The 11,868-nt window shown below is 41.8% G+C and overlaps 1 protein-coding gene across 1 annotated transcript in view; it reads left to right on the top strand.

The window, feature by feature from the left end:
* Positions 1-2,025: 2,025 nt before the first annotated feature.
* SNCA (synuclein alpha) overlaps positions 2,026-11,868 on the top strand; it is a 50,695-nt gene continuing 40,852 nt past the window's right edge. Inside the window, exons 1-3 of the mRNA XM_081959178.1 lie at positions 2,026-2,350; positions 5,616-5,761; positions 9,452-9,493. Of these exons, the coding sequence (XP_081815304.1) occupies positions 5,641-5,761; positions 9,452-9,493 (163 nt within the window). The 5' untranslated portion in view covers positions 2,026-2,350; positions 5,616-5,640. The remainder of the gene's footprint in view (positions 2,351-5,615; positions 5,762-9,451; positions 9,494-11,868) is intronic.

Raw genomic sequence — 11,868 nt, 5'->3', positions numbered from 1 at the left:
GGAACTTAAAACTTGTGGACTTCAATTCCTGGCTGGGAGTTGAAGTCCACAAGTCTTAAAGTTCCCAGGCTTAGACACCCCTGTTTTAGGGTTTTGGAAGTTTTCTCCCTGATTCTACATGTGATATGTCATTTTATATACTTTGGACAAATCCCCTTGGACTTTCATCTCAAGCTAAAAGTCCTTAACGTCCTAGCTATTTCTCATGTGAAAAGTTTTCAAGGGTCTGTTTACCTTGATTGTCTCCTTCTGCCATGTTTACAGCTCTAACTATGTTGTTTTTTACAGGGATATCCAACCTTGGCAAGTTTAAGACTTGTGGACCTCAACTCCCAAAAAGCCCCAGCCAGGATGGGAGGTGAAGTCCACACCTCTTAAATTTGCCAAGGTTATACACTCATGCCAGATGTGGGACTAGGCAGATCTCCAAGAGGCAATGTGTTTAGGGAGAGATGGTGCCTTCCAGGTCATGAACTTTCCAGAATTATGGTGCTGGCAACTTTGGGAAGCAGAAAGATTAATCAATTTAGTTTCCATTTCAGAGAAACTAAACCCAGTAGCCAAAACACAGTTGACTAGTTTGTAGCTCACCATCACTGTTTGAACTTAGACATCCAGATGAATTCAATCAGCCCTAATTTCACTAACTATGGGTTTGCCTTATTAGAAGGCAAAGAAGAAGAGATTTGACAACCATTTGTTTTAAACGGTATAGGGTTTCCTGCCTACCAGGGGAAAGTAAGCAGAAACATATTACCTCCATTTTTCTTTCTTTCCTTAGGAAGGCTTTATAGAAGGCTAGGTAAAGTTTCCTTCTGTTCTTCAATAAGAGCAGAAGTCACGAGAAAGATGGGTGATTAAATAAAGCCAACTGAGTCATAAGTAGAAAGGTATAAACTGTGTTGAACCAGGCACTGCAGTGAAGATGGGGAAAGCAATTATGGTGGATAGTTTGGCCACAGATAGAATTAGAATGGAATAGAGCTGGGAGGGACCTTGGAAGTCTGATCTTTCCTTCCACTTTTCCCAGGATTAGAACCTTTTTCAGATCTTCACATAATGTGCCTAAATAAACTGTATCTTTATGATTTCTATTATTTGATTTAGTTTCCTAGTGTGGTTTATGTTGATTAGTTATGTAGTAATTTATGATTATCACTAAGGGTTGTATCTTATGATTCATGATGAATGTACTTATAATGACTATGATCATGATTTATCACTTATATCTTTTATTTACACGGAGAACTTAGGCACTGAAGACAAATTTCTTGTGTATCCAATCACAGCCAATAAAGAATTCTATTCTGTTCTATTCCATTCTATTCCATTCCATTCTGGATCCTCCATAATATGCCCTCCTTGCAATTTCCCATCCTTTGGTTTACCTTAAGGCAGGGGTGTCCAAACTTGAGAACTTTAAGACTTGTGGACTTCAATTCCCAGAATTCCCCAGCCAGCAGGGAATTCTGGGAGTTGAAGTCCACAAGCCTTAAAGTTCTCAAGTTTGGACACCCCTGCCTTAAGGGTTTTCTTTCCCCCATAGTCAAGAAAAAGGCATTTTGTGTCTGTCCAGAGTGGCTCCTTCAATAATAAGCCTGTTGCTTTAACAGGTGGAAATAGGCAAAAAGGGGGCGTGGTTAGTGACCCAGGGGAGGGGCTTTAACCCTAAAAGCAACAGTACCCACCAAATACATTTCTCTCTCTCCGATTCCCCCCCCTCCCACCACAAAACCTTCTTGCATAGGAACCAACCAGGTAGCGCATCCCTTTCCTCCGCTCTAGGAAGGGTGGGGCAGGGATGGCAAAATCCCTGGGAGCTCGGCTGTCTTTTGGGGGGGGAGCGGGGGGGGCACTTGGCACCAGGCGGGGTCACGGGAAGATGGAGGGACCAGGATGGGGAGGGCGAGGGAGTTCGCGGGCGCCGCCTGGCTACCTGACGAACCAGCACAAAGAACGAGGGAGAAGAGGAGCGCTTGCTTTCTCCCCCCCCCACACACACACACACACTACACCCCCTCTTCGCCCGCCCCACGTTGGAGCAGTTCTCTCTCCGGTCCGCGAGGGGAGCCTTCCTGCCTCCCCCCCCCCCCCCAGCGACATCCTTTGCCTCGCCTGAGAAGGAGCCGGAGCTTGGGTACCACCGATTAGATCCTCAGGCAGGGATGTGCTGACCGCGGGAAGCGGAGCGCGGGGCGCCTCCTTGCCAACTCTTGGGGCGCTTTGCTTCCATCCCTCTGGGTTTTTTTCTTCTGAGCTCTCCTTTTCGCTCCGAAAATCCAACAGTTGTAAAAGACTAACTGTTGATCGCTCCAGCAAGGCGAGGCGCGGAGCAAATAAACCACAAGGGGTGAGTAACCTACAAGGGTCTGTAGGGAAGAGGGGGTCGCAGGAGGTGCTAAGGGAGGGGTCGTTTGCGTGCCTATCCCGGGGATAAAGTGGGGGGGGCAAAGGCTGGTGATGGAGCTGCAACTGGACAATCACCCTTGCTGGCTGTGATATTTATTCACTGTGTTACTTGGATCTGGCTATTATGTAAGTGTGCAAAGAAAAACTGTGCCAATTCGGTGAGGGCTCACTTTCGGAGTAACCCCTTTCACATGGGCAAGACTTTGGAGGAAGTATCTGAGATTCCTAAATAAGCTTTGGCACAGAGGCAAATAAACATATTTGGTTGTGAGAGAAAGAAAAATTAAGACTGATCACAATAGATGTCTTCATTAACATCTCAAGAATGGCCAACGGGGGAAATATCTCCTTGTTGATGTTGAATCAGCCTTACCTTGCATCTTTAGAAGAATTGATGCATCGATCATGTCTGGAGAAGCAAACTTCCTTCTGGTTTTTAGTTGCCTTGTTTCCTTGGAATTCTGGTGAAAATAAGCTATGTTAACATTCATGGTCTATTCCATGGTGATCTCCAGATGACCTGGACCAGAATTTCTGCTATCTTTGCCAACCTAGGTGGTTGGAGTGATGGGAATTGTTTTGGAGACCAACTCAAGGATGTCAGAAGAGCTGGACCAGTTTGTAATTGAGATTTGTCACAGCAGCTCTTCAACAGATGGTTGAAATATGCCCTGTATCCTTCTCATGGTAGTCTGGAACACAGGAATATAAAGAAAAGGGAGCAGCTCCTTTAAGGCTCCTCAGCTACCAATGAAAAAGACCTTGACTCTAAAGAGTGAAGGGGGCCGGAGCATACTGGGCATTCTGTTTCACCCATTCTGCTAGAAATGTGGGATGCAAAACATCTCAGTCTTCCAAATAATTAAATAATGATCTTACTGCTTCTCTTGTGTAAGATACTTGTGTGGGTGACAAAGAGAAAAAATAGGAATTAGCAAGTGCCTACGATTTATATTGTCCCCCACTTTCAAGAGGAAAAGCCAATTCTCCATTTTAGGAAACTGGGGGAACCTTTGGTGAATCAAGATAACCCAGCAAATCTGAAGGTTTGCCTTCTCAATGATTTGGTGTTCAAAGGGAGAAAAAAAAAACTCAACCTCATTTCACATATATATACATTACATGTCCATCCATTACTTTCTTCCTCCCTTGCCCCCAATTAATTTGGAAATATTTATTTCAGAGCTGATAGCCTAGCTTGGGTCCCATGTAGGTATGCTGGTGCCAAAATTAATAATTTCTCCAGTAATTTAAGGGAGAAGCAAAACAAGGACTGTCTCTGTGAGTTTAGATGATTATTGCATTTTGTCTTCTGAATTGCACTGATGATTGGAGATGAATCAAAGAGACTGAGCAAGCAAAGAGGTCCCTCTTACTTTTCCATGATACAGAAGGGTCTTTGGTTGTTTTTGCGATAAGGGTTGTTTAAAAACAAAACATATTGTGGGTTTGAACATGATTTCAGCTAATGTTAGAATCCTCCCTTTGAGACAAACTGAGGCTCCTCCTCATCACCTCATTCCACTTCAAGTTCACACTCCTATTTTAAAAGAATTACTCATAAGCTTGTGGTTCAGAACTTGCTGTGATACCAGATTATGGCTTTACATTCTATTCCTGCTGTCTTGGGCAGAATCAGGACCCCCAGTTTATTTTAAAATCTGCTTGAAAGGCAAATGAGATACAAAAACCCCCAACCATTTAAAAAAAGATATTGGGGTACTGGTGAGAGAATCCGGGACAAAACTAAATGGTTGTAGTCTTAAAGATTAACATTTTAGCCACTTGGGAATGAGCAACTTCCAGTTGTTATTCCATATGTCTCTGTCTTTGAATGAAGTTTGCTCTGAGGTTTATTTGTGAGTCACAGTGCATGACATAGGCTACATGCTGGCAGCCTCATTCACTTATTAAAAAATATAATTTAAATTAGTAGACTTATTCTCTTGCTAAATTTAGCTTGGATTGGGTGATTAATGTGCCATCTGGAATGTACCCCAAGATGTGGCAGTGATCAATCATTTCCAGTGCAGTGTCTGATATTATCTGACAAGGGTTTCATAAAAAACATTTACAATGTAGGAAATATTTGTGCTGGATTCACTTATCACATTGAACCATAATGTGGTGTGTTGAGTTTTGAGTTAGCACGTTGCATGACTCCAGTTTTCTGGTATTATGGTTTCTAAATCATGATTCTAACCTAAGCAGATTGTATCAGCCCAGTTTTTGGACTAATGTTTTATGTTTAGCATGCTGCATGAAGTCATCCATTTGTGCTTATTGGCACACCAGGATTACAGAAACAATGGCGTAGTGTACGAGTATATAATATGTGTGTGTAATGATATTGCATCGGTCCTTTGACTCCCTTGGTGATTTAATTCCAAGAATATAAAAAAAAAATTGAATGAACCTCTGAATCTAATATAGGTGCTTCTAGTTTATTTGTGGAAGTTGGCTTTTTTGTACAACCATCATTGGATACTGTAGTCACTAGGGGTCAAATGAGGTGAAGAGATGGTATGAGTTTACCATTTAAAGAACTGGGCAAAATATTTACAATTGAAAACTAAGGCTACAATGAAGTAGGACATGAAATATTCAACAATATTTGCATAACACACACACACACCCCAATAACACCACTGTGAAACAGTCCCTTTAAACGAGAAACAAGGGCGGCAGTTTAAAAAAAAATGCCTTAAAGCAATGTTTGCAAAATTGAACCATTTAAAGAAGCATAATGCAATGACACCAAAATGCAGAGAGTTACAAGCCCGTAAGAATGAAAATATCTTCCTTGTTACCCTGAAGGAACTAAAAAGCTGCAGGATGGTGGATCTCTTTGGGAAATGGGGGCACCTGAAAATCCTCTGTAAAGAGATGTTGCACTCAATTGCAATCTGCCAGGATAACATGCAACAGATACCTGGTTGATGGAAGCCACTCATTCGTCCACAGGAAATAATCACAAGTTGTTTTTGTTGATTATGTACATGAAGGGCAGTGGTTCTAGTGAGCATGATTCTGTCCCATGTCCCCTCCCTGATGCTTTGGTTATCTCCATATTTAGCCATCTGCATAGTTTTAGACCAAGATGATCATGTATAGATGGATAGATGTGCTATTCCCTCCTAAACAACATGATGCTATTCTTTCTTAAACGACTTAACAAATTAAATACAAGTTACCTATCTTTTCAGTTCTGGACACTGACGTATTTTGGCCATGGACGTATTCATGAAAGGATTTAATAAAGCTAAGGAAGGAATGGTAGCAGCAGCAGAGAAAACCAAACAAGGTGTGGCGGAAGCAGCTGGGAAAACAAAAGAAGGAGTCCTCTATGTGGGTAAGTGGTGAGACCCTAAATCTGGAGTATGCAATGTTGTTGTTTTTTGAGCCAAGGTCCACATAGCCTTTGATTGGCAAATCAGGAATCCCAGGTCAAAAAGTGGGTGGAGCCAAGACAGAAAGAAAATATGAATGAAATGGAATGAAATCTAGAATCGTGAAGCAATAAAGTTGGAAGGGAATTTGGCATTCTTCTAGTGCAGGGGTGTCCAAACTTGGGAACTTTAAGACTTGTGGACTTCAACTCCCAGAATTCCCCAGCCAGCATGGCTGGCTGGGGAATTCTGGGAGTTGAAGTCCACAAGTCTTAAAGTGCCCAAGTTTGGACACCCCTGTTCTAGTGGTTCCCAATGTGGGGCCCAGGCCCCACAGGAGGGCCATTTGATTTTTAATGGGGGCAATTTGAATCTTGTTTAAACCAATGTATTGGCATTTTTGGCTTCCTCCGCATGAGTAGAGTTTACTTTTTGAGTAAAGTAAGAATTATAGGTCATGGGAGGGGGAGGCATTTTAAAGCTGCTTAGGTGGGGCATGGGTCCAATGGACTTGGACTTCCCTTCTTGGAGGTCTTCCAGTCCAGTTGCTGGCTCAAACAGATGACCCTTACAGATATAATTCAATTTTTCAAGTGGGACACACACTTTCCTGTGTGTCCCAGTCAAATTAAGATTTGTTGCATCTATAGAGAGACTTTGGAGGTTCATACAGATTCAAGGTTCAATAGGAACATGGGATGTTCTGGGCTCTCAATTTGTATATATATAGAATTCTTTAGATTTTTATTCATTTTTTTATTTTGTCCTGGAAGCAAAAGTGAGATTCCTTGCATTCCTTTCTTCAATTTACCTTTCCCAAAACAATCCAAGGAGAAAAGTTATTTAGAAAAAAACATTGGGTCTCCTTGATCTCGATCCAATATTTTAACTATGACAGCAATCCGAATTTCTTTTCCGGGCTGCTATTCTGGACAGAATGAGCAATCAAGATGACCTGTGGTAATATGTTCCTCCTTTAAACCAAACACATTATTACATTTCTTGCGCTGTTTGAATGGCAAACTTTTAGAATTGGAAATAACTAAAGCTTCTGCTAAGTGCATGTACTTTGGATATAGTAATATTTATTCCATTTGGAAATGCAGTAACTGTTATATTGGTGGATTGCTTGCATCTCTTCAGGGAGACACCTTGAAGAAATCTTAAAGAAATTCAAAAGGGATGCATTGCATCTGTCGGGTGTAGATTCATGGTTGCTATCCAGATCATCACACATAGATGTAACTTGAACCAAGATGAACACTGATGAACCCTAACTTGTGTCTTAATATTTACCCGTACTTGAATTTGCTCTGATAGATCATATCCTCCTCACCCAACTGAGAATAGAATTCAAGAACAGAAACAAGCAGTCGGACGAGGAAATCCAAACTCATTGGTAGCCTCACATTGCAACAAACAAGGACATACATTCAATTTTGCAGCTACTAAGATTGTTGGCTGAGCAGGGACAAAAATAGACAGGGAAATGATTGGAGCTGGGAAAGGGGCTGCTTGTCAGTCAACATGAGTGCTGATTTCTTATCAAGCTTATCAAGTGCTTAGGAACCGAGTGCTTGGCAGAACAGGAAAACAACAGGCATTGACTTAATAGCCAGCCATCAACACCCCAATCAACAACTAAAAAGCCACAAAACCAGGCACTACATTAATATTATATATAGAATAGCCCAAAGCAGACATTCTGTTAGAGAGAAGTTACCTGAGGATTGGCTCCAGCATGAGTCTGAAAGCTCAGAAGACTAAACCTCTGGTCATGGTGACCGATCCAGATTGGATCCTGCAACATTATTCTGAGACACATATTTGCTTTCATTTGCAACTGAGAACAGGTTATAGTCTAGGCTGGTTTACTGTTGAGAAAAAGAGTTGTCCATATATGGCAAGCAACTATCTGAGGACCTGGGCATGGTTGCAGGAATTGGGAATGGCTAATCTAGTGAAGAGAAGGACCAGGGGAGACATGATAGCAATGTTCTAATATTTGAGGGGCTTCCAAAGCACCCGAAGGCCAGACAAGGAATAATGGATGGAAACTGATCAAGGAGAGATTCAACCTAGAAATGAGGAGAACTTTTTTGACAGTGAGAGCAATCAACCCATGGAACAGAAGTTGCCTTCAGAGGTTGTTGGGGCTTCATCACTGAAGGCTTTCAAGAAGAGATTGGACTGCCATTTGTCAGAAATGGTGTAGAATCTCCTGCTTGGGCAGTGGGTTGGACTAGATGGCCAACAAAGTCCTTTCCAACTCTGTTAATCTGTTTAAAAAACCCAACCTTTCAGAGGAGGCCATCTAGTAATGTGAGGATGTCATCAGGAAGGAGATGGTCAAAATATGTTGGTCCATCTTTGTTATTCTTTTTTAAAGGATGAGAAAGGGGAAATCATTCCTTTCATACCAAAGGCTGAGTCCACTTTTTTTTTAGGGTCCATGTAAACATTTCCTCTATGGTTTAAGAGGAGTTTATGAATGAATTTCCCTCCCAGTAATTTCCCAGTTTTATTCCCATCCCTAAAATTCTGAAAAATTGAAAAACAATAACCAAATGATTACTTCTGTAATGATAAAACAACAAAATGCAGCTGTTTTACTACTGGTACAATCTTAAGGGATACATGTGTATGTTTTGGAAAGGATGCTCCTGAAAAGTATAAATTTCCCATTCCTGGCTTAGATTACCATACTTCACTTTAATAATGTGCTAATTTTGGGAGTCAAATTGGAAAAAATAGATTTATATTGGATTTATTTAGAGGTTGTTTTGATGGAATCCCAGTCATTAAAAGAAACTGAGCCAGTAGATTTAGCTATGCCCATCTGTATGATTCATGCTTCCCAGCTAATGTGAAAGCAAAATTTTCTATAGACCTTCTTTAATTTCACAGCATGCAACAATTAAAAGCCAAGAAAGTTGCATCTGTCACCATAAACCAGCTAAGCACACTTATATCATTCAAATGCACAAAAGACTGCTGTTTAAAGCACCTTTTCGATATGGAGGGCTTATGCAGGCATCCGAATTTTTTGCATCCATAAATTGGAGCACTACAATTCTCTTTGTGTGAATGAAGTCCTAATGTTAAGCTATATATTTGCAGTTTATTGTGTGGGCTACTATTTTATTGAGGGACACAATGGCTCAGTGGCCAAGACGCTGAGCTTGTCTATCAGAAAGGTCGGCAGTTCGGTGGTTCGAATCCCTAGTGCCGCGTAATGGAGGGAGGTCCCATTACTTGTCCCAGCTTCTGCCAACCTAGCAGTTCAAAAGCACGTAAAAATGCAAGTGGAAAAATAGGTGGGACCTTTGGTGGGAAGATAACAGCGTTCCGTGCGCATTCGGCATTTAGTCATGCCAGCCACCTAACCACAGTGACACCTTTGGACAGCACTGGCTCTTCGGCTTTGAAACAGAGTCAGGAACTGCCCCCTAGAGTCAGGAACGACTAGCACATATGTGCGAGGGGAAACTTTAACTTTACCTTTACTATTTTATAAAAACACAATTTGTGTTGAACTTAGGATCAACACCTTGTGTGAACTCTTGAACTGTATCCTTATGCTTCCTAAAACTCATTCCACTCAGTTTCCATTGAAACTGATTTTTATTTTTATTTTTATTTTGGATAATTAGGATCAAAGACCAAAGAGGGCGTGGTTCACGGTGTCACAACAGGTAAGTCCACAATTGCATTTCTAGTTCTAAGTTATCAATCAATCTCTTGTCTGTTTTTTTAAACAGTAGGCTCTGATTTAGGAAGGAAATGTCTGCGATTTGATCAGGCATTTGGGAAACAGCATTATTGGTCTTATCAGGAAAGGAACATTCCTGCAGAGAGAGCATTTGGAGATATTAATCTGTAGTACAATTCCAGTTTCTGACAACTCAAACACATGACATGCCATCTGTGGGGAGTGCAAAGCCAGCAAAGTATTGGCCCAGATTCCATATCTGTTTTTGGCCAATAACCAGTGAGCCTGACTGATTATTTTCACTGCAAGTGAAACATGTAATGGATGAGCCTCGATGGCACAGTGGTTGGAGTGCAGTACTGCAGGCTAATTTTGCTGACTGCCGGCTGACTGCAATTTGGCCGTTCAAATCCCGCCAGGCTCAAGGTTGACTCAGCCTTTTATACTCATCTTCCAAGTATTTTTATTGGGTTCAGCAACCAGCAAATAGGGGAATACACATTTAAAAGTTTCAAGGAAACACATTCATTTTACTAAGGAACTCTGGAGATACACGCTACAGGTAGTCCTTGACTTACTACCAATTTGAAATTACAACAGATCCTGAAAAAAGGCACTGACGATCTAGTTTTGAAGTTCTGATGTCATTCCCTCCCTCCCACCCATCCCATAGTCTCATGACTGCATTTTGGATGCTCAGTAACTAGCCCACCTTAATGGCTGTTTACAGCATTCCATGGTCATGATGTTTACTTCTTGTTCTGGTAAAAAAAAAGTAATGCTTACTTCCTGTTCCTGGTTTTAAAAAAAGCACTGAGCACAATGAGATTGCTTTAGAATTACAGGCTAACAATCCCAGTGCTCACTCCAGGAGTTCAAATACAATCAGGCTCAAAGTTGACTCAGCCTTCCATCCTTCCAAGGTGGGTAAAATGAGGACCCAGATTGTTGGGGGCAATAGGCTGACTCTGTAAACCGCTTAGAGAGGGTGGTAAAGCACTGTGAAGTGGTATATGTCTAAGTGCTATTGCTATTGCTAATGGATGGCATCTGGCATCTGTAGTCTTCCTTACGTTGAAAGCAGCTTTCCAGTGGTGGGTTCCGGATCCTGGTACAACTGGTACAGTGCAACAGGGCCGGGTGTCCACCACATGAACGTGTGCAGCGCGCGCATGTGTACTTACCACCTGTGACGCCTCTGCAACGCTCCAGTTGCTCGGCAGAGCGTCACGCAGGTGCCATACGCTCCGTGCGCGGAAGCCGCGAAGAGCTCAAATGCTGGTATGGAACGTGGGCGGGCAGGTGGGCCCTCCAGAGCACCATACCAGAGCAGTACCCGGTGCTTCTGGCAGGCACTGGTACGCCATACCGGGGCGTACCAGTCGTAACCCACCACTGGAGCTTTCATACCTAGAATTCCTTTGATACACTGGCAATTGTTCAAAAATTAGTTATATACAGCAATATGCTGGTGTAGGTTTTCACAGCTAGTAACTGTTGAGCTTCAAGGTTTAGTGAACATGGTCAAGAAAACAGATTTTCTTATGGCAAAATAGCCTCTGCTCAGTTATCTGTGATCAGCATAGCAAAGCATTTTGCCTCTCAAGATGCCGACCAGAGTTGCTTGCAAAACAACAGAAAATCTCTTCTCTAGACTCTAGAAATATGATCTTCAACGGTCAAGGATGGCCCTGGAATAGTAAATAGGTTCTTAGTATTTTAGTACAATCATTGGAGGTGTACCTCCAACAGCAGCAAATGACTGATATCCAGCATATGCCTGTTATTTTATTTCCAGGAACTCTTTTCTTATCAAATGATCTGTATGGCTCTCGTAGCTGTAGCTGAAATCCATGTCCAAACCTCAGAACCCATTTTGACCTTGCTTGGGTATCAAATGACAGCTGGTACAAGAGCAAATTCAAATTTCCTTCCTTTGTGAGTCCCTCGTAAAATGGGACACATTCACTTAGCCAATGTTTCATGACAATATAAATTTTGGGCTCATTTGTGGTCGTAAGTACAGGACTACCTGTATGGATGTAAGAAGAAAGCTCCAAGGCCTGGGGCACTTTTGCTGTTCTACCTAATTCTCCAAATCATTGTATTCTCTGGTGTCTATATGAAAGGTATTGATGTTTTGGATTATAGCTAACCTAATCCATAACAATTAGCTACCATTTGACAGGCCAACTTCCTTATTTTCTTCCCTATTTTCAAATGAGCTTTTATCAAATGTACTTTGTTTCTCTTCTGCATTTACACCACCAGAGCTATGCTCATAGTTTACACATCTGCTATGCGCAGGGTAATTGGAACATGTGAATAATGTTGATATTAGAACCAAGCTCTTTTCAT

This window comes from Natrix helvetica (genome assembly GCF_964273705.1).
Source record: "Natrix helvetica genome assembly, chromosome: 7".
Lineage (NCBI taxonomy): Eukaryota > Metazoa > Chordata > Lepidosauria > Squamata > Natricidae > Natrix > Natrix helvetica.
The sequence above is the reverse complement of the archived record's forward strand: the minus strand, read 5'-3'. Positions and strand labels throughout refer to the sequence as shown.